This window comes from Scyliorhinus canicula, chromosome 5 (assembly GCF_902713615.1).
Source record: "Scyliorhinus canicula chromosome 5, sScyCan1.1, whole genome shotgun sequence".
In the NCBI taxonomy this organism is placed as follows: domain Eukaryota; kingdom Metazoa; phylum Chordata; class Chondrichthyes; order Carcharhiniformes; family Scyliorhinidae; genus Scyliorhinus; species Scyliorhinus canicula.
Window position 1 is genome coordinate 51153014 of NC_052150.1, and position 26623 is coordinate 51179636.

The 26623-nt window shown below is 44.4% G+C and overlaps 1 protein-coding gene across 4 annotated transcripts in view; it reads left to right on the forward strand.

Annotated features, from left to right (window-relative positions):
- Positions 1 to 26623, forward strand: part of jarid2b (jumonji, AT rich interactive domain 2b) — a 536459-nt gene that overhangs the window by 205743 nt on the left and 304093 nt on the right. For all 4 annotated transcript variants that reach the window (XM_038797042.1, XM_038797041.1, XM_038797044.1 and 1 more), the window contains one exon: positions 4835 to 4985. In XM_038797042.1, the coding sequence (XP_038652970.1) occupies positions 4835 to 4985 (151 nt within the window). The remainder of the gene's footprint in view (positions 1 to 4834; positions 4986 to 26623) is intronic.

Below are 26623 nucleotides of genomic sequence, written 5' to 3' on the forward strand. Positions count from 1 at the left end.
GCACGGTGGCACAGTGGTTAGCACTGCTGGCTCACGCGCCGAGGTCCCAGGTTCAACCCTGGATCTGGGTCACTGTCCGTGTGGAGTTTGCAATTCTCCTCGTGTTTGCGTGGGTTTTGTCCCCACATCCCAAAAATGTGCAGGGTCGGTGGATCGGCCACGCTAAATTGCCCCTTAATTAAAAGAAAAAAGGAATTGGGTGCTCCAAATTTAGGAAAAAAAAATTGTAGAGGTGGGAATATTATCTGGGCCTTTCGGCAATTTTTGGAGTCTCGGAAATAACATGACTAATAGAAGGCAAAAGAGCTGATGGATGGGGTAGCCTTTGATACATTGATCGCCCGAAAAAATATCAATATGGTTTGGGATCTTGTGGAATTCCTTAAACTTGAGAAATTTAAGTTTGCCCTTTGTGACTCAGATGGGGAATTCTGGGCAAGATGGAAGCTATTCTTGCCTCTATTTACAGATCTATTTTATGCCAGTGGGCAAAGAGAGCGGGGTAGGGGAGATGGGATAAGGATGTAGGAAAAAAGGGGAATAGTTTAATAGAAACAAGAGAAAAATCTCAAATTAGGAGGATTGTACTTTATTTGTTTATTTTTAAAAATTATTCCTTTGTATATTGAATATTGCTCTGTATTTCTTTCAGTTGATGTCTTGTGTTTGCAACATTTAAAACAAGTGAAATGGGGTCTACATGTAGACTATGACCAAGCAACTACTATTCTTCAAACAATGTGTAGTGAATGCAGTTTATTTTTGTTCCTTCAGAGCAGAGGATGTTGGTGCGTGTCCCCTCGTCAAACATGGCCAAAAACTGGTTGTAAATTTAAATGGAAATTTTCTGTAAACTTGTCAAGTGAGGCGAGCCTTGATTATTTCTTATCCTTGTTAGGACTAGAAAGTGCCAGTTTTATGAACAAATCTTTTTTAAAAAATGCAATTGCTTCAACATTGTGTATTATACATAATGTACATAATATGCTTACAGAGTTCACAGTTACATAAGCATGTCCTTGAGTCAACTGGAATTGAATAGAGCCCATATTTCTTTTTACCCTCCATGCTAACTCGGAAAGGCCGGAGAGGAAAACTTTTTGTGATTAGAAAATGACTGATTTGACATGGTCGTTTAGGAGAAACTGTCAGGGGAGGGGGCTGATTCGAATGGACCAAAGGGGAGAAGGGAACTTTTCAGATTGCAGCATCCAGGTAAATGCTGATTCGAGTAAACTGGATTTCACTAATGCAGTTATAGTTGGCGTACAATCTGTAGCCTTCCCACTTGGCAACTGTACAGCATTTGAGGAATTCAAGGGCAGGAAACCGTAACTAATGACTATAAAGCCCATGTGACCACAGAAAAAGCAGCATGCTATCACTGAAGTGCAAAGTGTTTGCCAGAGTTCAGGGTTGATCTTCATGTGTCTTTTGTTTTTTTGATGTTCCACACAGTCTTGACTGTATGGGTACGGTCACACTTATCATCAGATACTTTTTTTAAAAGTAGCACTCCATGCATCAAAAAAGACTCTTCTGTTTTTTAAAAATAAATTTCGAGTATCAAGTTCTTTTTTTTCCAATTAAGGGGCAATTTAGCATGGCCAGTCACCTACATTGCACATCTTTGGGTTGTGGGGTTGAGACCCACGCAGACACAGGGAGAATGTGCAAACTCCACATGGACAGTGACCCGGGGCCAGGAACGAACCCAGGTCCTCGGTGTCGTGAGGTAGCAGTGCCAACCACTGTGCTGCCAAACTCTTCTGTTATAATCAAATTTTGGAATAAATACATTATTCCAAGAGGATCTGACCTTTACGCTTCCACCCCACCCAAGATTAAAGCCAAAAGTATATTGTCTGCTATGTTTTTGACTATCTGGCTAATAGATTGTCAAACTCGCTCTCTTAGTGTCCTCTCTCTTTCCCCTCTGGTCCCCAGGTCCATCCCCTCAGCCCCCTGCACTCTGTGCAAGTTACTCTCTTCATTTGAATTTGGTTCGTATGGTGTTCAAGTAAAGAGAAATGCAACCGAAATGAAAATGAAAAATCGCTTATTGTCACAAGTTGGCTTCAAATGGAGTTACTGTGAAAAGCCCCTAGTCACCACATTCCGCCGCCTGTTTGGGGAGGCTGGAACGGGAATTGAACCCGCGCTGCTGGCCCGCCTGGGTCTGCTTCAAAAGCCAGTTATTTAGCCCTGTGCTAAACCAACCGCCTCTGACTTTCAGAGTTTGTTTTGTTAATTTGTTCTCTCTTGTTCTGCTGGAACTGCTTTTTTTGGGGGAAGGGGCTGTTCTCAAGTGCTGAAGCTGTGAAACACCAGGCTATTTGACTGGGCGGTATCACATTCCCAATTCCATCTTGTCCACTCCCAATGTCTCTACTGTTACAAGTCATTTTGAAGGTCAGAAGTGGGAATCCTGTGCTTCCTCCTTCTCTGGTTCTGGGTTGTGAAAACTGATTTTGTTACCCTGACTGACATCATCAGATCAGCTCACTCAGCATTTACCAGTATTTAGGTCCTTCTGGTCTGTTCAGTTTAGTGCCACACCAGGCAAAGCATTTATGCAGTTGGCAATGGGATAAGTCAGTTTATTGCAGCCATTCCTGTCAACATCCCAGTTGCTCTTGACTGATGGCTGTTTTGAGTTAACATTTGGAATTATTAAAACTTGCTATTGGATGAATCAATCTTTGAATAACTTGTATCGTATTAAGTTGACAATATCAGGTGAACAATTGTGTGCGCATTACTGATGATCTACAGTTTGTTGCCACTCATCAGGGAATACAGAAACCTTTTGTTTGTCCAACATTATTTGTTCAAGGCGTAATGTTTACTTGGTCAACGCACAAACTGAATACAGTAGCTGGAAAGAGGGGACAGACCAGATGCATTTCCAGAGCAGGAGGGATTAAAAGCCTCGTCAAAATGGTCTGCAATCTGGCTTTCCATACTGCACTAGCCATGCGCTCGTTGTAGCTGCGTTTCGTTGTTGGCCTTTTTGATAATGAAGTAATGAAGCCAGTATGGTTTGTAAAATAGTTCTAGTTAAAAATTGTTCAAAACTGGAAATGGTATCTCTGAAACCCCTGCAGGATTATATAAAAATTAATATTTATCCATTTAGAATGATAAAAGAAGTAGTTTCAAAGAATGGGGATTTAAACACTTTAAGATTCTAGTTTAGGAGCAGTGTGAATTTAAAATACCGGAAATGGAAATGAGTCTCTGGATGGTTTTACAAGTAGTGTTTGGGAGCACAGGAGGGGTTCCATTGTTCCTCTGAGGAAACTCGCTGCACCTATTCCTGTCAGTAGACAGTTGTACATTTTCCGTCATCTTGGAGTCTGTCCATTTTTAAAGTCTAAAAATCGGGTCTTCTTTAAAGTCCAATATTTCTGTGTATAATTCAATTTTTCTCTATTATGATAACACAGTGCACCATTTAATCTACTTCAAACACGTGTTTAATAGCCTTTCAGAAGTATTTATCGACTCTACTTCAACAGTGATTGACAACAAAGCATTCCAGATTCTCATCACTCTCTTTGTAAAGATCTTTTTGCCCTTCCCCCATCTCCACCTTAACATCTTCGAGATGATCTTAAATTTGTACCCTCCCACCACCATCTTGCCAACCAATGAAAACCATATATTCTTGTTCTTAACCTGTCCTATTTTGAGGACCACTCTCGATGGAGGAAGAATTAGATTTATTGTCACCGAGGTGCAAGTATTCTGCGTACAGTCCAGTCAGATCATACCATCCATGAAACATATAGGACATGTGATAAATACATAGTGTAAATACGTATACATAGACCAGGGGTGGGCAAACTACGGCCCGCGGGCCGCATGCGGCCCGCCAAAGGTATTTCTGCGGCCCACCAAGTCATTAAAAAAAAAAAAAATTTAAAAAAAAAAATTTTTTTTTTTTTTTTTAAAGGTTAATGGGTGGGGGGGCTGTTGGGTTACTTACTGGTATAGGGTGGATACGTTGACTTGAGTAGGGTGATCATTGCTTGGCACAACGTCGAGGGCCGAAGGGCCTGTTCTGTGCTGTACTGTTCTATGTTCTATATGAGGCGCCCACAATCATAACCGGGTGAAGTAATTATTTTACTTAATATACTATGCGGCCCTTTGTGAATTGTGAATTTCTGAATGCGGCCCTTGCACGGAAAAGTTTGCCCACCCCTGACATAGACACTGGGTGAAGCATATGGAGTACAGTGCTACACAGTAGAGAAAATGCGTGGAGAGATCAGTTCAGTCCATAAGAGGGCCATTCAGGAGTCTAGCAGTGGGGAAGAAGCTGTTTTTGAATCTGTTTGTGTGAGTTCTCAGACCTTTGTACCGTCTGCTTGATGGAAGAGGTTGAAAGAGAGAATACCCCGGATGCGAGGAGTCTTTGATTATGCTGCCCACTTTCCTGAGGCAGCGGGAGATACAGACAGTCAATGGATGGGAGGCGGGTTCGCCTGATGGACTCGGCTGTGTTCGCAACTCTGTAGTTTTTAAACCCTAACTTAATTTTTAATTGATCTCTTACTCCCGATTTAAATTCTTATGAACCTCCGCTACACCTTTCCCTAATTTTATTCTTCAGTAAAGAGGATGGTAGTTGACCTACCTACCTGCCTAACTAAAATTACACGGGTAAAGCAACCAGCTTTAAGATAGCATCTTAGTATATATTTTGTTTCTTTTATCTTTCAATCAGCATTTGATTATTAAAATAGTTAAACCCAGCAATGCAGAGCATATTCATCATAGCAGTACATTCCTATATACTGACCATGTACTGTTCTTCTGTCTATAGGACTACGATGATGGAATACCGTGGTCAGAAGAGAGAGTCGTCCGAAAGGTCCTGTACTTGTCGTTGAAGGAATTTAAGAACTCGCAGAAGCGGCAGTATGGGGATATCAACGGAAGCAGTGATGATAAAACGCACGGGAAAAATTTGAATGGTAAGTGAATGAAGAGACTGACATCACTGCAGGTTAAATTATACTTGATACTATCTGTTTAATGAAATTCCAATAAAATTCTTTGAATTACAGCCAAGTTGGCAAATTGATCTATATCCAGGATAACATCAAATCCATGCAGTCTGAAAAATTGGGCACAGGTTTTAATTTTTTTTAACACAATTTCTTTTCTTTAAATAAAATGTCAACTTGCAGGTAACTACCAGAAAACTTTCACTTTAGTTAGCTTTGAATGAGAGTGAATCGTTTCTGCGAGGTCTGTGGTTATCAAAATGCTTTAGTTGACATTGATTGTAATTCAATTGGAAATTGATTGATATGTTCATCAATGCTGAGCTAACTATCGTGTTGCACAAAGCACCATTCCCACCCATCCCAAACCTATATATACACAGGTGAGAAATAGCAATATAAGCAAAGTGGGCGGGCGAGCCAGCTGCAGAAAAAGCAGACTGATGCTGACCTGACAAAGAAATTGTGCAAAATGCAAATAGAAAATTAGTATGGCATTGTTGGTCTTTGTATCTTTTCCCCTTTCACCCTCACCCTACTCTACTCCGGCACTCTCCAGACTTTCAAGGAATAGTAACGTGCAATCACCTCCTTTCAACCTGAAAATCAGACTTACTTTCCCAGCAGTTCTATTTTGGCAGCTCGGGATTGCTCTTTACACTGTGTGTATTTTTATTTTCGGATGTTGTGGATAGCATACAAAATACAATTTATACATGCAAATAAGCTTAATCGGATGGCAGTTTCTCTTAAATTTGTATGCATGAAGAATATGAAACTTGAATATTCTGTCTATCTTTGAATTGATATGTATAGTACAGAAGCAAGTTTTCAATGTTGTACGGACCACCTCTTTGCTGATCATTCTGTCAATCTGGAGAAATCTGATTTAAATAATAGCAAAATGGCATAAGTGCTATTCTGAGAGAGCGCAGATGTATCAGGCTACTTTAATGTGTAGCACAAGTATCTTCAGATTGTAAGGAATCATAGAACCAAAATATTTACAGCTTAGGGGCTGAGGCCATTCGGGCCTTTGAGCCTATTCTGCCATTCATTATGATCATAGCTTTTTATTTTATGATTTTAGAGTACCCAATTAATTTTTTCCAATTAAGGGGAAATTTAGCGTGGTCAATCCACCTAGCTTGAACATTTGGGTTGTGGGGCGAAACCCATGCAGACATGGGGAGAATGTGCAAACTCCACACAGGCAGTGACCCAGAGCCGGTATCGAACCCAAGACCTCGGCGCCTGAGGCCATAGTGCTAACCTACTGCGCCCTTATTATGATCATAGCTGATCATCAAATTAAATACACTCACCCCTCCTTCCACCCATGTCCCTTGATCCTTTCCTTTTAGGAAATTCCGTCTTAAAATTACACAATGTTTTCGCCTCAACTACCTTCTGTGGTAGTGAATTCCACAGATTCACCACTCTCTGGGTGAACAAATTCTCCTTTAACTCAGTCTTAAAAGGTTTCCACCTTATCCTCAAGCTATGATGCTAGTTTTGGACTCCCTCACCATCGAGAACATTCTTTCTGAAACTACCCTGTCTAATCCTGTAACAATTTTATAACTTCTATGAGATTCCCTCTCAATCTTCTAAACTCCAATGAATATAATCCTAACTGATTTAATCTCTCCTCGTATGACAGTCCTGTCTTCCCAGGAATCAGCCAGGTAACCCTTTGCTGCGCTCCCTCCTTAGCAAGAACATTCTTCCTCCGATAAGGAATTCAGAATTTCAATTTACAATTGCAGTAAAACATTTTTATTCCTATACTCAAATCCTCTCGCTATGAAGGCCAACATATCTTTGCCCACTTTACTGCCTGCTGTGCCTGCACACTTACTTTCAGCAACTGATGCACGAGGACACCAAGGTTTTGCTGAGTATCCACCCCTCTCAATTTTCACCCATTCAAATAATCTGGTTTCCTATTTTTGCTGCCGAAGTGGATAACCTCACATTATCCACATCATACTGCATCAGCCATGGATATGCCCACTCACTCAGCCTGTCCAAATCCCGCTGAAGCATTTCTGCATTCTGCCATTCAACTTTGCATCATCTGCTAATTTTGAGATAATACATTTAGTGCCACGTCCAAATCTTTAAAATAATATATAATATGAACAGTTGGAGTCCTAGCACAGATCCCTGCGGTACCCCACTAATAACTGCCTGTCAATTGGAAAAAGACCCATTTATTCCAACTCTTTGCTTCCTGTCTGCTAACCAGCTTTCGATTCATCTCAAGATACGACCCGCAATCACATGCGCTTTACATAGTAATCAGCTATGTGATATCTTGTCGCAAGCCTTCTGAAAATCCAAATAAACCACATCTATGGATCTCCCTGGTCAACCCTCCCTCTTCAAAGAATTCCAGTAGGTTTGTCAAACATGATTTTCCTTTCGTAAATCCATGCTGACTTTGTCTGATTGTACCACTGCTTTCCAAATGCTGTGCTATGAAATCCTTGATAATGGACTTTAGCAACTTCCCTACTACTGACGGTAAGCTCATTGGTCTATAGTTCCCCGATTTCTCTCTACCTCCCTCCCTTTTTGAATATCGGGCTTATATTAGCTACCCTCCAATCTGTAGGAATCATTCCAGAAACGCAGAATTTTGAAAAATGACTGCCAATGGATCTACTATTTCTGGGACTATTTCCTTAAGTGCTCTGGGGTGAAGATTATCAGGCCCTGGCGATTATCTTCCTTCAACCCCATTAATTTCCCCAAAACCATTTCTCGACTAATAATTTCCTTCTGCTCATTGTGTTTCTCAGAACTTCCGGTACATTATTCATGTCTCTAGGAAAGGTTGAGGGTGCTCGGCCTTTTCTCATTAGAATGGAGAAGGATGAGGGGTGACTTGATAGAGGTTTATAAGATGATCAGGGGAATACATAGAGTAGACAGTCAGAGACTTTTTTCCCTGGGTGGAACAAACCATTACAAGGGGACATGATTCTTTTATTTTGAAATAATCTTTATTCAAATTTTCAACAACAAATTTTATCACAACAGAGAAAAACAGTAACCCCTCCCCTCCAATACAAAAACAATAAATTAACAAGAAAAAGAAATAAGCATAAAACCATGAGAGCAAAACCCCATAACGAACCCATAGCCCCCCCCCCCCCCCCCCCCCGGGTTGCTGCTGAAGTTTTTGTTAATAAATGTTTTTATTGGGTTTTTGAACAAGGTATAATTACCGTTATGTACACAGAAACATATATATATATATATATTTATATGTATATTATATATGTGTATATATATATATATATATATATATATATATATATATATTATATAATATTTAGAGGAGAAGGGCACACCCCAACATTAATAAAATATGAAATAGAATGACTGGTGGGGTATTGTGCACCAGCTCGACAGCGGCAGCTCTGTACATCTGGCAAAATGACCCACACCACGTAAGTAGGCGACTGCCTGTAGGCGGGGACTGGGGGGGGCACACACACATTTGGGTGCCGGGGAGAAAATCACAGTGTGCGATATTTGGCTGTGCTGTGTGTTGTTGTCGTCCGCCCCTCCCGGACGGGTCTCGCTGCCGTCCCACGCTCGCCCCCGCTTCTGCCGCTCCTCCCGTCCTCCATCGCTCTTTTCCTCGTTCCCCGCACCTGGAGGTGTCATGCATGTTTTGGCATCCTGTGCCCTCCCTCCGGCTTCTGCTTCCCTGCCCCAGCCCCACCCTGCTGGCCCTCCTCTGCCGTCCTACCCCCCCTCCACGGTTACGGTTCGGCTCCCTCTCCCCAGGTTTAGCTGTCCCCCCCCCCCCCCCCCCCCCCCCGTGGTTCGCCCCTGCCTCCTCAGGTTTAGCTGTCCGCCCCCCACACCACCCCATATCTTCCCTCCATGCCCCGGCTACCTGCCCGCGATTCCCGACCATTTTCTCCTGATTCTTGGCCACCCGGCTATTCTTCCTCATGTTCGTTGGCCATAAACAGGTCCCAGAACAGTTGCGTGAATGGCTCCCACATTCTGTGGAAACCGTCGTCTGACCCTCGGATGGCGAATTTGATTTTCTCCATTTGGAGAGATTCCGAGAGGTCGGACAGCCAGTCTGCAGCTCTGGGTGGTGCTGCTGACCGCCAGCCAAACAGGATTCTACGGCGGGCAATCAGGGAAGCAAAGGCAAGGGCGTCCGCCCTCCTCCCCAGGAATAGATCTGGCTGGTCCGAGACCCTGAAGACCGCCACTTCGGGCATGGCTCCACCCTCACCCCCACCACTTTGGACATGGCCTCGAAGAAGGCTGTCCAGTACTCCAGGAGTCTGGGGCAAGAACAGAACATGTGGGCGTGGTTGGCCGGGCCTCTTTGGCATCGTTCACATCTGTCCTCCACCTCCAGGAAGAACCTACTCATACGGGTTCTTGTTAAGTGGGCTCTATGTACCACTTTTAGTTGCATCAGGCTGAGCCTTGCGCACGTGGCGGTGGAGTTGACCCTATGCAGTGCCCCGCTCCAGAGTCCCTACCCTATCTCAATCCCCAGGTCCTCCTCCCATTTCTTTCTTGTTGGGTCCAGTACGGTGTCGGCCCTTTCTACCAGTCGGTCATACATGTCGCTACAGTTCCCTTTATCTAGGATACTTGCGTCCAGTAGGTCTTCCAGTAGTGTCTGTCGTGGCGGTTGTGGGTACGTCCTTGTCTCCTTTCGTAAGAAGTTTTTTGAGCTGCAGATACCTTAGCTCGTTCCTCCTAGCTAGCCGAGATTTCTCTGTCAGTTCGTCCAGTGTTGCGATCCTGCCGTCCGTGTATAGGTCCCTGACTGTCAGTGTCCCTCCGTCCTGGCTCCACCTTTTGAAGGTGGCGTCAGTCAGTGCTGGTGTGAACCTATGGTTGTTGCAGATGGGAGCTTTGTCCGACATTTTGGTCAGGCCAAACTGCTAGCGCAGTTGGTTCCAGGACTGGAGGGTGGCTATCACCACCGGGCTGCTGGAGTGTTTTTTGGGTGGGGATGGGAGTGCTGCCGTGGCGAGGGCCCGGAGGGAGGTCCCCACGCAGGAGGCCTCCTCCGCGCGTACCCACTCGGCTCCCGGCTCCCGGCTCCCGGCTCCCGGCTCCCGGCTCCCGGCTCCCGGCTCCCGGCTCCCGGCTCCCGGCTCCCGGCTCCCGGCTCCCGGCTCCCGGCTCCCGGCTCCCGGCTCCCGGCTCCATCCCCTTACTCGCTCGGCTGTCGCCGCTCAGTGGTAGAATTGTAGGTTTGGGAGGGCTAGCCCCCCCCCCCCCCCCCCCCCCCCCGGATTTTGTTTTTTGTAGGACCTTCTTTGGTATCCTAGCATTTTTACCCCCCATACGAACGCCATGATTGAAAAAGGCCTTGAGGATGTAGATCGGGATGGTTCTAAACAGGAAGAAGAACCTGGGCAGTACGTTCATTTTGCTCGTCTGGACTCAGCCCCTTTAGTGCTGCTGCCCCCCCCCCCCCCCCCCCCCCCCCCCGCGGGTCTACTGGGAAGATCTCGCTTTTGCTCATGTTGAGTTTGTAGCCCGAGAAGGCTCCCCCAAACTCTTTCAGGAGCGCAATGATTGCATCCATGCTGCTCTGGGTCCGAGATGTAGAGGAGCAGGTCATCTTCATACAGTGAGACTCTGTGCTCTCTGCCTCCCCTTCGGATCCCCCTCCAACTTTTGCTGCCCTGAGCGCGATAGCTAGCGGTTCGATTGCTAGGGCGAACAGCAGCGGGGACAGTGGGCATCCTTGTCTGGTGCCCTTGTGCAGCTGGAAGTATTGGGAGTTGGTATTGTTGGTCCGTACGCTCGCCATGGGAGCGTTGTATAGGAGCTTTACCCAAGAGGTGAACCCTGATCCAAGCCCGAACCGCTCCAGTACCTCTCTGAGGTATTTCCATTCGACTCTGTCGAAGGCCTTTTCTGCATCCAGGGAGACGATCACCTTTTGTGTTCTCTCCCCGGAGGGGGTCATTATCATGTTCAGCAGGCGCCTGATGTTCGAGGTAAGCTGTCTACCTTTGACGAAGCCCGTCTGATCCTCTGTGACCACCTCGGGTACACAGTCCTCTTGCCTTTTGGCTAGGATTTTGGCCAGTATTTTGGCGTCTGCATTGAGCAGAGATATGGGTCTGTATGACCCACATTCCGTTGGGTCTTTGACTTTCTTAGGTATCAGCGAGATCGAGGCCTGTGCTAACGTGGGTGGCAGTGTTCCCCGAGCTAGCGAGTCTGTGAACATCTCCCGCAGGTGCGCCTCGCAGTGCTGTTGCAAATTTTTTGTAGAAGTCCGCCGGGAATCCGTCCGGTCCCAGCGCCTTCCCCGCCTGCATGGAGCTAATGCTGTCCATGATCTCTCCCAGTGCTAGGGGTGCTTCCAGATCCCGTTTTCTGCCCTCCACCATGACTGGGGCGTCCAGTCCATCAAGGAACTGTTTCATCCCAGCCTTCCCCCTTGGTGGCTCTGAGGTGTACAGCTCTTGGTAGAAGGCCTTGAAGGTTTTTTTAATCTTCTCTGGTTCAGTTTCCAACGTGCCTCCGGTACCCCTGATTTGTGCAATTTCTCTGGTGGCTGCCTGCTTACTCAGCTGGTGTGCCAACAGGCGGCTGGCTTTGTCTCTGTGTTCGTACAGGGTCCCCCGCGACTGGCGGAGTTGGTGCACTGCTTTCCTGGTGGAGAGCAGGTCAAAGTTCCTTTGTAGTTCTTTCCTCTCTGCCAGGAGCTCTACGGTCGGGGCCTCGGAGTATTTATGATCTGCCTCCAGTATGGAGTCAATCAGCTGCTGCCTAGCCACTCTTTCCTCCCTCTTTGTGCTTTGAAGGCGATGATTTCCCCTCTTAGTACGGCCTTTAGCGCTTCCCAGAACGTGGAGGGTGAGACCTCCCCGTTTTGGTTGTTCTCCATGTACTCTGCTATGGCCCGCACTATCCTTTCGCTGAAGGCCTTGTCAGCTAGTAAGGCACCGTCCAACCTCCATGTGGGGCGCTGGACCCATCCCGTCTCTAGCCGCACGTCCATGTAATGTGGAGCGTGGTCTGATACCACAATTGCGGAGTATTCCACTTTGTCTATCCCTGGAAGCAACGTTTTCCTCACCACAAAGAAGTAATTTCTGGTGTTTACGTTGTGTAAGGGGACATAAATTTAAGGTGAATGGTGGAAGATATAGGGGGGAGATGTCAGAGGTAGGTTCTTTACCCAGAGAGTAGTGGAGGCATGGAATGCACTGCCTGTCGAAGTAGTTGAGTCGGAAACATTAGGGACCTTCAAGCGGCTATTGGATAGGTACATGGATTACGGTAGAATGATGGGGTGTAGATTAATTTGTTCTTAATCTAGGACAAAAGTTCGGCACATCACCGTGGGCCGAAGGGCCTGTTCTGTGCTATATTTTTCTATGTTCTATGTTGTTCCTTTGTGAAGACCGAAGCAAAGTACAAATTTAGTTCCTCAGCCATTTCTGTGTTCCCTGTTATGAATTCCCCTGTTTCTGACTGCAAGAAGCTTACATTCGTGTTTATCAATCTTTTCCCTTTACATACTTATAGAAACTGTCAGTTTTTATGTTCCCTGCTAGCTTATTTTTCCCTTCTTAATCAAGGCCTTGGTCCGCCTTTGCTGAATTTTAAACTGTTTCCAATCCTCGGCTCTATTGCTTTTTCTTGCTAATTTGTAATTTGAATCTAATATTATCTCTAATTTCCCTTTCAAATCGTGGTTTGGCCACTGTTCCCTTTTTACTATTGTGCCAAATAGGAATAAACATCTTTTGGAGTTCATAGATCATAGAGATCATAGAATTTACAGTGCAGAAGGAGGCCTTGCGGCCCATCGAGTCTGCACCGGCCCATGGAAGGAGCACCCTACCCAAGCCCACACCTCCACCCTATCCCCAAGCTTCTGCCCTCTCCCCGTAACGCCACCTAACTTTTTTTGGACACTCGGGGCAATTTAACATGGCCAATCCACCTAACCTGCACATCTTTGGACTGTGGGAGGAAACTGGAGCACCCGGAGGAAACCCACGCAGACACAGGGAGAACGTGCAGACTCCGCACAGACAGTGACCAAAGCTGGGAATCGAACCTGGGACCCAGGAGCTATGAAGCAACTGTGCTAACCACTGTGCTACCATGCTGCTCTATTCGTCTATTTATTCTTTGAATGCCTGCTATTGATGGTCCACTGTCATTCCTTTCAGTAGTATTTCCCAGTCCATCATAGCCAACTCATGCCTCATGCTAGTATAGTTACCTTTTATTGAGATTCAGGATCCTAGTCTCAGAATCGACAATCTCACTATCCTTATCGTCACTCATTCCCAAGGATTCTCTTACAACTAGATTGCCAACTAATCCGTTCTCATTGCACAACACCCAGTCCAAGATGGCCTGTTCCCTTGTTGGTTCCTTAACCTATTCATAGAATTCCTACAGTGCCGAGGAGGCCATTTGGCCCATCTGGTCTGCACCAGCAGTCTGAAAGAACACGCTATCTGGACCCAATCTCGCAAACGATCCCTGTAACCCCAACTAAGGGGAATTTAGCATGGCCAATCCATCTAATCTGCACATCTTCGGACTGTGGGAGGAATCCGGAGCACTCAGGAAACCCACACAGACACGGGGAGAATGCACAAACTTCACACACCAGTCACCCAATTGAACCCGGGTCCCTGGCGTTGAGACAGCAGTGCTAACCACTGTGCCACCGTTGTCCAGAAAACCATTCCGTACACACCAGAATTTCCGTCTCTATTGTACTGTGACTAATCTGACTCACCCAATCTATGTAGATTAAGGTCACCTATGATCACAATGATCCTTTATCACGTGCATCAGGGTCCCAGGTTCGATTCCCAGCTGGGTCACTGTCTGTGTGGAGTCTGCACGTCCTCCCCGTGTGCGTGGGTTTCCTCCGGGTGCTCCGGTTTCCTCCCACAGTCCAAAGATGTGCGGGTTAGGTGGATTGGCCATGCTAAATTGCCCGTAGTGTCCTAATAAAAGTAAGGTTAAGGGGGGGGGTTGTTGGGTTAGGGGTATAGGGTGGATACGTGGGTTTGAGTAGGGTGATCATGGCTCGGCACAACATTGAGGGCCGAAGGGCCTGTTCTGTGCTGTACTGTTCTATGTTCTATGTTCTATCTCTGATTTCCTGCCTAATGCTATTCCCAATGTTACCACTGCAGTTTGGTGGTAATAGCACCCCTACAAATGTTTTTTGCCCATGGTGTTTCTTAACTCGACCCATACAGATTTCACATCGTTTGTGCTCATATCTTTCCTCCATATTGTATCAATATTTTCTTTAATGAACAATGCAAGTCCACTACCTTTCCTTTCTGTTTGTTCATCCTAAAAACTGAATAGCCCTCTATGTTTAGTTCCCATCCTTGGTCACCTTAAACCATGTCGCTAATCCTAACCCTTTACATCTATCTTTTTAAAAAATGTTCTTACTACTTTTCATAAACTTGAGAGTACCCAATTATTGTTTTCCAATTAAGGGGCAATTTAGTGAGTCTTCATTCTGGATTTTAATACTGATCTGGATTTCTTTGGCAAACCCTGGTGACAATTATATTAATCACTTCTGGATTCTTACAGCCTACGACAATCGCCTGTTGCTGACTGGCAATGCTGTGAGAAAAGTCAACTTCCAAGCAAGTGCACGACAACTAATTCCTAATTTTCTCCCCAAACAAGAGCTCCTAAGCATTTGCCATGGACATTTACTGTTCCCAGTCAAGTGCAAAGACCCTACTGATGTGCCTCTATTTTTATATCCTTTTGCAGCTTGTGCATGAGGCACATTTTGAGATTATGCCCTCTATTTCCAAGTTCAAATCACCAATATATATAATATGCACTTGATTGGTCTTCTAATCCAATGTAAACATTACTTATTTATTCAACTCCTACCCATCAACCAATTTTCTACCCATGCTGTTACATTTCCTCTGATTTTTGTTTCAAGAATCCTCTCATAAAACATTTCCCAAAGTCTGCATGGAGATATTTTGACGGTATTCCCTAATAAATCATTGCTTCTTCAAAAGAGAAAGCTCTGTTAACTTTTTCATCATGTGTAACTTATCTTTAAGAAATTCATGATGGCTATCCTTGATTAACCTATGCATTACTAAATGCTCACTGATTTTGTCTCAAATTATTGATTATGACTTGTCACAACCGAACAGCTAATCAGTCTGTAGTTATCTGGTTATCATTTTTGAGCATGGGGAGTGGGGGTCTAATCTCTAGCCTCCTCGCATGATTTGCATGCTTGAAGATTATAAAATTGTGACCAGATCCTTGGCTATCTTTCTGACTTCTTTCAAAAGGTGCATATCACCAGGGCTGTGACTTGCCCATCCTGAGTTCTGCTGAAAAACAATTTATAACCAAGTCCTTTTCTTCACTACCTCCTATCAATTATTACATGTCGTTTAGTATCCAAACTCTCACTTCCACTATTATTTGTTGTTACAAGGCTTGCTGTTTATTTTTGAAAATTATTTTTCGGCTTTCAACTGACTGAAACTTTTGCAATTTGAACTGAGACCGAGAAAACTGCTCAGATATTCATAGATTATCATAGAATTTACAGTGCAGAAGGAGGCCACTCGGCCCATCGAGTCAATCCATCGAGGCCCAGCCATCAAGGACACATTCCAAGAGAAAGGTGGGAAACCTACAAATCATCTTCAGGGGAGTGAGAAACCAATAAATCACCTTCAAGGGCCATTTCCTATAAGCCAAGCATCCATCAAAACTCATAATTGTCTAAGGAAGGAACATTAAAAATGCCAAGTATTGAAACAATGGTTGCCACAGACAGACCCATTCAAAATCACTTGGAGATGCACAGGGAAACATTTCAAGACAAGGGTCTTGACCATGAGGGAGGCATTGCAAATCATAGAATTTACAGTGCAGAAGAAGGCCATTTGACCCATCAAGTCTACACTGGTCCTTGAAAGACCAGCCTAGTTAAGCCCACACCTCCACCCTATCCCCTTAAGGGTGTAACCCAGTAACTCCACCGAACCTTTGGACACTAAGGGGCAATTTAACAGGCCCAATCATTTAAAATGCACATCTTTGGACTGTGGGAGGAAGTTGGAGCACCCGGAGGAAACCCACACAGAAAAGGGAAGAAAGTGCAAACTCTGCACAGCCAGTGACCGAGGCCGGAATTGAAACCTGGTCCCTGGAGCTGTGAGGCAGCAGTGCTAAACACTGTGCCGTCGTGACGCAGGTGATGCCAAGAAAGTCTTAAGCAGAGGAAACAAGTTGAGGGCTTTCTCTCTCATTGAATAAGCCTGACCCAGTTTGAGAATCCAACTCCATTAGAAACCAACCAGTGAACAGAGATCTCTTAATAGCTGCAGTATCATCTACAGCTGACCGCATCCAAGAAACCAGCTTGCCTATAATCAGCTGCACCACTACGCCTTTAAGACAATTTAAGAACACTTAACTGTATATTCTTAGGGCAGCACGGTGGCCTAGTGGTTAGCACAACCGCCTCACGGCGCTGAGGTCCCAGGTTCGATCCCGGCTCTGGGTCACTGTCCGTGTGGAGTTTGCACATTCTCCCCGTGTCTGCGTGGGTTTCGCCCCCACAACCCAAAAATGTGCAGAGTAGGTGGATTGGCCAGGCTAAATTGCCCCTTAATTGGAAAAAATGATTGGGTAATCTAAATTTATAAAAAAAAACTGTATATTCTTTGCCTTTTTTTATCAACCACCCTTATTTCTGATACCCGTGTGTGTGACCCTTAATGACTGCGTAAGGGCCAAATGCTTGATATCGCGTTTTTATTATTTTTCTCTGAGTTAGTAGTTAATAAGTTTGCTCTTTCTTTGACTCAACAAACATTGTTTTATTGGCTTTTTATTGCTCACAGTTTAAATAGTTAATTACATTCTGATTTGGAAAAGTCATATCATCATAACAAGAAAAATAAGCTTAAACCTTTGTTGTGACCAGCCGAGGAGCTTGAATAGAGGGTAGCCACTACATCCATTCAAAACTGGTCATAACATTGTAAAAATGTTATCTCCTTTATTCTTCACAATTGGACTCCCTCTTTGAGCAGTCCTATCTTTTCTTTAACTATTTTCTTGCTGGCCAGTAAGACATTTTTCCTCTGACCTACTATGAGCAGCATCATGAGATACCTACAGATAACGTTTTTGCATGTGTCTTTATAAGTATAAGCGAAGCTTTCACAAGCGTCTTACCTGCTGCAAAGAATCAGATTTAGACCAAGGTACCAATTTGAATCTACTTGTTATTGTCTCACAATTACTGTGAAAGTGGGATTAATGTAGACTGGGTACACAAATCTCCATGCTTGGTTCTCTGACCAATCCTCTTGTAAAGAAGACTGCATACCAGCAGATGAACTTTAATTGTGTGGCATCCCAAATGTCTCCCTTTTTACAGGTCTTAAAAAAAAAACTTCTGTAGAAGAGAAAGTTCTCCAAGCTCTTCCCCCTTGGAGCCTTGAATTTTCAAACAACTAACTGGCCCATAACTTCAGGAATTTATAAACAGCTAGATTATTTAGCCAGGACCTTAAAGGGAAAGGCCGGATGAGCAACATCAAAACCATGCACCAGATCCCAAAGGACATTTGAACCGTGCTACATGAGATCTGCCAATATGTTCTCAGTAAGGTTAAAAAAGTGTATTTGTCACTTGCTATATTTCTAACTTAATTTTAAAAAAAATACTGGTGTCCAGTGCAATGAAAATATTTGGTATCCAAAACTGGCTTAAGCCTTGATGACCAAAGAGGAATGTATCTCCAAATAACAGCTTGTATTTGTATAGCATATTTTAAAATATAAATTTAAAGTATCCAATTCATTTTTTCCCCCCCAATTAAGGGGCAATTTAGCGTGCCCAATCCATCTACCCTGCACATCTTTGGGTTGTGAGGGTTAGACCCACACAAACACTGGGAGAATGTGCAAACTCTACATGGACAGTGACCCGGGGCCGGAATCAAGCCCAGGTCATCGGCGCCATGAGTCAGCAATGCTAACCACTGTGCCACCGTGCCGCCCCCTTGTATAGCATTTTTAAGGGAGTAACCCAAAATGCTTTATAGAACATAGAACAGTACAGCACAGAACAGGCCCTTCGGCCCTCGATGTTGTGCCGAGCAATGATCACCCTACTTAACCCACGTAACCGGTATACCCGTAAACCAACAATCCCCCCATTAACCTTACACTACGGGCAATTTAGCATGGCCAATCCACCTAACCCGCACATCTTTGGACTGTGGGAGGAAACCGGAGCACCCGGAGGAAACCCACGCACACACGGGAAGGACGTGCAGACTCCGCACAGACAGTGACCCAGCCGGGAATCGAACCTGGGACCCTGGAGCTGTGAAGCATTGATGCTAACCACCATGCTACCGTGAGGCCCCAAATAAATTTAAAGTATCCAATTCATTTTTTCCCCTTTAGGGGAACATTATCAAACAAATATTTAACACAAGATAATATAACTTGCTTGGACACTGAAACTATTTACTTGTTGGTAAAACTCAGCTTTATGAACTCTAAAGTTGACATTTAGACAAAAAACAATTCCTTTTGTTTCAGAAATCTGCTAAGGATGAGTAGGAGTCCAAATAGTTTGTTGTCCTGAATTGTGAGGTTGACATTTATCTTGGCTACTAATTTCAGGCACAGAGAAATAAATGAATGAAATGGTTATCAAGTGACATTCAGATGCTTTACGAATAATGGAAGAAATCTATACAAGTCACAAATCCAATACAGAAAGGGGAGCAGTTACAAAATGGCTCATCCATTTCAAAAATTTTACAGATAGTTTCTAAACACAATTATCTGCTTGTACAAAAGTTGTTATGGTGCAATACGGTGCTGACACTAAAGACTTTCTGGAACATGTGTTATAGGACCGTGCGGGGCACAACACTCAAGTGGAGACCTGTTAATTATAGATTGTGTTTAATTGTATTCTGGTTACTAGAGATTCAGTTGTGCCTCTATAAATAGTCACAGATGGAAATAATGTTCTTTGGGTTAAGAGGTGCGTGATTTATTAATATATATTTTTATTAGAGCTTTTCCATTTCTACAAATAATGCAACAAACCGTCAACTCGTACAGTACAGTGTAAATATTTCTGCATGCATGAATATAGAAAACGACAGTAGGAAGCCAACACAATTGGTTCAGCTTAATCATTAAACTTGATGTCTCCAACTAAACAATTTTAAAAAGCGAGCCGATAAACTAGAGGGTAGGGGAGAAGAGGATCAGGTCATGTAAACATGGCAATATGGTGCATACCATTTGAAGTTTCTTGCGGTCTTGGGCCGAGCAGTTGCTATCGCAGCCTGGTATGGCAACTTCTCGGCCCAAGACCGCAAGAAACTTTGGAGAGTCGTGAATACAGCCCAGTCCCATCACAAGAATCTGCCTCCCATCCATTGACTCTATCTACACCTCCCGCTGCCTGGGAAAGCGGGTGGCATAATCAAAGACCCCACTCATCTGGCTTACTCACTCTTCCAACTTCTTTCATCGGTCAGGAGATACAAAAGTCTGAGAACACGCACAAACAGATTCAAAAACAGCTTCTTACCCACTGATACCAGACTCCTAAACGACCCTCTTATGGACTGATCTGATTAATACTACACTCCTGATGCCGGTGTCTATGTATTTACATTGTACACCTTGTTTGCCCTTTTATGTATTTACTTTTTATTTTATTTTATTTTCATGTACTAAAGAGTAGCTCGCTGAAAAATACTTTTCACTGTACCTCGGTACACATGACAATAAACAAATTCAAACTTGTGGGAGAAAACATTAGATTGAATTTGTTTATTCAAGCGTGCATAACAACATACCTCACTCTAACTCCAGTCACACCAGGCACTTTCGATGCGATAATACATCTGTCTCTTGAGAGCCTTGAGTCGCTTCCCAACTTCATCGTAGCCTCTATGCTTCTGTTACATTGCCACCGAGAAACCTTGAAAGAAGGGGCACTTGCCCCCCCAGAGCCAGTTCTCACTATGCTATGCCGCTTCCAATACTCTTTTTTTTTTGGCAATCCACAAAGTTACAAAAATGAATAATTATGGACAAGGACATTGATGTCCATGGGCGTCAAAGACCGGATGCAGTGTGCCGTTTCCAACTTAAGGTGGATCTAAAAGTTGGGTGTAATAAGAAAACGTGAGAGCCAGCTGTCAAATTATTTTTAAAAATATATAAATTTAGACTACCCGATTGTTTTTTTCCAGTTGGGGCAATTTAGCACGGCCAATTCACCTACTCTTGCACATTATTTTGGGTTGTGGGGACGAGACCCACGCAAACACGGGGAGAATGTGCCAACTCCACACGGACAGTGACCCAGGGTCGGGATCAAACCCGGATCCTCGGTGCTGTTATGCAGCAGTGCTAACCACTGTGCTGCCCTCCAATCCACTTTATTATTAACCTGCACACTCGCCTTTATGCGATTCGCCAGGTCTCTGGTCCCAGCATGATTTCAGGTCCCATTGGAATCGCTCCCTTCTTCCCCAGCATTGGTGCCAATGTCCCATGAATTAAAACCCATTTCTCCCACACCAACCTTTGAACCACGCCTTGACCTCATTAATTTTATTGACTCTGTGCCAAATAGTAATCCGGAGATTACCACCTTTTTGGTTCTGTGTTTCTGTTTCTGGTTTTTAATTTAGTCCCTAGCTGCTCGTATTGCTTCAGCAGAACCACTATTCTTGTTCGACCTATATCATTGGAACCTGCATGGACCACAGCAACTGGATCTTTCCTCCCACTCCCAGGTTCCTCTGTAGCCCAGGTGAGATATCCCGAACCTGATCACCAGATAGGCAACACAATCTTCGAGACTCTTGATCCTGGTCACGGAGAACAGTGTCTATGCCCATAACTATTATCCCCGATATGACTATATTTCTTTTCTTTCCCCCCATTTGTGGCTCCCTGTAAACGGTGCTGTGGTCAGTTTGCTCATCCTCTGCACACTCATTGTTCCCATCCACACAGGGAGCAGGAGTCTTGAACCTGTTGGGCAAGGGCTGAGGTTCCTACAGCCTACCTCCTGCATCCCTTTACCTACGTCGCTCATAGTCACATCCTCCTGTTCCTGAACACTGGTCAAATTCAAGGTAGTTAATCTAAGGGGTGTGACTGCCTCATGAAACACAGCATCCAGGTAACTCTTTTTCCCTCCCTAGTATATAGCAGTGTCCGAAGCTCAGACTCCAGCTCATCAACTCTGAGTCGGAGTTCTTCGAGCAACCAACCAACGCTTGCTACAGATGTGTTCACTGGGAACCACAGTGGGGTCCACCATCTCCCACATCATGCAGGTACAACATTAAGCCCTAGTCTTGCATCTCTTTTATTTAATTAGTTTTGAAATTTGTTTTTTTTTTAACTTTCCAACTGTTTTTTAATTGTAAAATATTTAACCTATTTTCCTTTAATCTGAAAGCAACCTAGAATAGGTAATGCAAATTAGCAGTTACTTAGCAACCAATGATCTTACCACTTTCCTGTGATGCCACTCCTGGATTGATTTTCAAAATTGGCCCACTACCCGAGTAGAGGTGTCCCTTCCAGGTCCGGCTCTAGCTTTTAAAAAAATCTCTGCTCTGACTCTCGACTTCCACTCATTTTAAAACACCGCTCTTACTCAGTCCCGCTCTTTTTAAATCTCGGCATCTCAATTCTTCAATTCTGCAGCTCAATTTTGTGAGCATTAATATGTATTTTTTCCTCATTAAGGGGCAATTTAGTGTGTTCAATCCACCTAGCCCACGCATCTTTGGGTTGTGGGGGTGAAACCCATGCAGGCACGAGGAGAAAGTGCAAACTCCACACGGACAGTGACCCAGGGCCGGGATTCGAACACGGGTCCTTAGCACAGCAGTCCCAGTGCTAGCCACTGTGCCTCGTGCTGCCCTGTGAGGACTAAGTGATGAGTAACGCCAGAGTTTGAGGCTTCTATTCTAGCACCTCCATCACATGATCCCCAGTGGGTGCATATTTGCAATGTATTTTTTAAAAATAAATTTAAGAGTACCCTATTCTTTTTTTTCTCAATTCAGGGGCATTTAGCATGGCCAATCCAACCACCTGCACATTTTTTGGGTTGTGGGGAATGAGACCCACACAGACACGGAGAAATTGTACAAACTCCATATGGACAGTGACCTGGGGACGGGATTGAACCTGGGTCCTCAGTGCCCTGAGGCAGATAACCACTGCACCATTCCGACGCCCATTGGCAATGTATAACTGTGTAAAATAAATGCTTGCAAAAGATGTAAAGATTGGCTTCAACTCATAGAATCCCTACAGTGCAGAAGGAGGCCATTTGGGCCATTATGTCAGCACCGACCCTCCGAAAGAGCACCCTACCTAGGCCCACCCCCTGCCATCCCCTATCCCCATAACCCACCTAACCTGCACATCTTTGGACACTAATCTATCCTTCTACTGGCTTGTAATATGATACATGTGACTTATGACAGTATTTTTCAAACTGAAGCTCGTGACCCATGGGCAGGTGTCAGGAGGGTCGCTGAGTGATCGGTTGCAGCGTTCCCAATCGCGGGAGAAGGATCCAATGGCTGCGACCGGATTTTAAATTGGTGATGCAGTTTCCTGGCCACAAACTGCGACAGAGTAGGTCACGCGCCCTTCATGTACACTGATGCCACGTGCCTTGTGCATCCGAGCTTTTGGCTGGAAATAGCAGAGGAGAGATTCCGCCGTTTTTTTAGCTGTGATCAAGCAAGGTTACAGGACTGTGAAGAACTGCAGATGGATCGTTTTAAACAAAAGAAAAAACAAATCAGGAACGCATCAGTGTAAAGATGATTTCTTGAGGTATGGCTTTGTTAATTGAAGACTAAGCATGGTCAGTTTGAGGACAAATCTCTTTTTTAATGGATGCAACGGGAACTTAACTCATCAGCTGAAATACTTAGCAGAAATGTAACATTGAATGACAAAGCAAGTGAGTTCATGAGGTCCAAACAGGCTCACCTGTCGCACAAAGGCAAGTGAAAATGATGGGTGGCCAGGTTCGGCTGGCGTGGATTGCGAAGTTGGTTGCAAAGATGGCCGGTTGGTAAAAGTGAGTTCTGGGGAGAAAAAATAAAAGAAAAACACTGACTAATGAGCATGACTGCTATTTGCTTTCCTTCAGAGTTCTTTTATTTATTCGAGGGATGCGGGCTTCACTGGCTTGGCCAGCAATTATTGCCCATCCCTAATTGCCCTTGAGAAAGTGGTGGTGAGCTGCCGTCTTGAACTGATGCAGTCCATGGGTACACCCACAACATTGGGGAGGGGAGTTCCAGTATTTTGATCCGAAGACAATAAAGGAACTGCGATTCATTTCTAAGTCAAGGTGGCACACAGTACTGCTACTGTACGTCAGTGGTGAAGGGAGTGAGTGGCACCCCATCCACAAACAGTCAATTGGGCTGCTTAGTCCTAGATGGTGTTGAGTTTCTCGAGTGCTGTTGGAGCTGCACTCATCCAGGCAAGTGGAGAGTATTCCATCATGTATCTTTTTTAAAATAAAAAAAAACATTTTTTGGTACCCAATTTATTTTTCCAATTAAGGGGTAACGTTACCGTGGCCAATCCACCTACCCTGCACATCTTTGGGTTGTGGGGGTGAAACCCACACAAACACGGGGAGAATGTGCAAACTCCACACAGACCGTGACCCAGAGCCGGGATCGAACCTGGGACCTCGGCGCCGTAACGCAGCAGTGCTATCCACTGCGCCATCATATACCTGACCATACTCCCATACTCCAAAACAAATTCTGTTAGAAGTTGGGCACCAGAAATTGATAGCTCCTCATGGTTAAAACTATTGGATCACTGCTTGTGAGACCTATGACAATTCTTGAGATTGTGGCAACCTCCTGTTTTATATAGTGTGCAGTTGATGGCAGGGCAGGGATGTACTAGGATTCAAAGTGGATTGTTGCTTTGCCACTGCCTATAAATACTTGTGTGCACCAGTGTGTAATTCGTTGCTCAAAATACTTTTGTTTGCATTTGCTTGTTTCAGGGCTTGGGCGGGGATATATGGGAGCAATTGCAGGATTTGGAATGGGCCAAGAGATGGGCTGAGGCATGTGGCGAGTAAGCCAGAGAATTGTTTGGGGGGGGGGGGGGGGGGGTGTGATGCGGGTAATGGCTACATATGCATCTCTTTTTCTTTTGTTTAATTTCTGTTCTTCCCCTTTGCTCAAAATGATTGTGCTTTTGACCTTGGCGATTGGTTGTGCTGATCTCGTGGGTAGGAGGGGAATGCAGCTTCTGGTGCCGGTGAACACCTGTGGTGTTTTGGCTGGAAGAGTTCCTGGACTGGATTTTTTTAGTTGGGTCACGATCCAGACATCTGCCTGAATTCCACGGCTGTTTTCTTTTAATAAATTCAGAGTACCCAAGTCTTTTTTATTCCCAATTATGTGGAAAGTTACTGTGGCCAATCCACCTACTCGGCACATCTTTGAGGTAGTGGGGATGAAACCCTCCCAGACATTGGGAGAATGTGCAAACTCCATACAGACAGTGACCTGGGCCGGGATCGAACACGAGTCCTCGGTGCCGTGCGGCAGCAGTGCTAACCACAGTGCCACCCCAATTCCTGAGCTGTAAACCAGAAATATGATCATGGCAGAAATTCTGCCACGATATTCCTGGAAGCTGTGTTACGATGTCCTGGGCAAGTGTGTGGTCAATTCTAGCCCCATTCGCCCTGGAGTCACAACACAAGTGAATTAACCAATAATTCTTATAAAACTACCTGAAATCTTTGGCCCTTGGCTGTCCAATACGTTTGTACGTTTAAACACAATTACTATTTATTTATAAAATGAACAAATATGAAATATATGGTATGTACAGCTGCTTAATGACAACGTAATAGCTGACTTCCCTTTTAACTGCACCACCCTCTACCCCCACACACAAGACAGACAAACAGAGGGGCGGAAAGGAGTGAAAAAAATAATGATTAAGGTCAAAAAAACCTTGCTTCAGATGATGAGTTCTTCAGGGCACTTTCTCGCAGCTAAGCGTGGTTTAAAGTTTCTAGTTTACAGCCTGAAATGGTCTTCCTTTCAATTCACAATATCTTACTCTCTGCTTTACCTAGAGAGGCCTCTGACTTCACACCAGCCTATTGTGCATAGTTATCAGATTCTGGTCTCTGCTTGCATTAGCCTTTTCTGCAGAGAGAGTTGGTTCTCGTAGTAACCCGTTGATGAGAATTTTTTGGTTATTTCTGAAGAAAACAGAGCGGGGACAGGAAAGATCTTGTCCCTTGGCTGTCCAAAGCAAAACTGAAAGCTCTTTTGGTCTCTGAAATATTTCAGTGGGAACAGATCCAATCACCACCTGTTACCGGGCAGAGCACCCCATTTTAGGCCAATTTATTGACCGCCAGCCAATCCGACAAACAGAGCCATCCTTGATCTCTTCTGTTACTGAAATCCTCTGTGTGCATTAAAGATATAGGCCATGGCTTCCTTCTGCTTGAATTAAAATGGCAGGCTGCCTTAAAGATGCATGTCCATAAAACATCCATGGATCAAAAATGATTTGGCAAAAATAGAAGAAATGGAAAATAAAGGAAAAAACAGGAAAGGTGCTTACAGCTGCCAATGAAGAAGCTGCCTCCAGAAACTGCTTGCATAATCACAGCTGGAGGCCCAGTCAGAGGGGCCTGCTGTGATATCCTTCCAGCAGCTCCACAGGGAAAGGTGGGTGCTGTTGAGGCAGGCTAGGAGACTAAGTGTGCCTCAAGATTTCATTTTGGGGAGATGGCTGCAAATAACATTTTAAACCTGTTTCGACATCCCTCATTGCAGACCCTGGAGATCACGTCCTGTCGGTCAATAACTACCCTTGGAGTTAAAGTATCAATTGGGTAAAGGTGCCCTTGATTTATCCTTCAGGCACTACAATATTTCTTGTGCACATTGTCTAAATTCTATGTTGCAGTGTTGGGAAAGTCATCAAACAAAGCATGGGTCAAATTGAGTTGATTGATGGGATTTAATCTAATACTCTGTCATAAAACTGAGGTACATTTGTGGTTTCTTTCAATCATAAAAACTACTTTTGCCAGCAATTAGCATTCTGATATCTTGGCACCACAGGGAACCATTCTGAGAAGAGAACAGACAAATTTGCATAGCAACAAAAATCAGATGGGAAGTTGCCTAGGCTGTGATTATGTCATTAGTGATGCCCTGGAAGCAGCTGAACTGCCTGCACACTGGCATGAATCAAATACTGTATAACATAAGATGTTGAAAGGAGGGTTGAGGGAGGAATTGGAAACCTCATTGATGCGTTTTTTGTTATACTCTGCTGCAAAGAGGCAGTTTTCTGCTTTCTTGACACTCTTCTATTTCCAACCAGCTGATATAAAGTGAAGATATGTCAAAAATAATCTTTGGAGAATTAAGTGTTAATGGGCATCCAATCACATTAGTACGCTAATGTGTTATAATTGGATATAG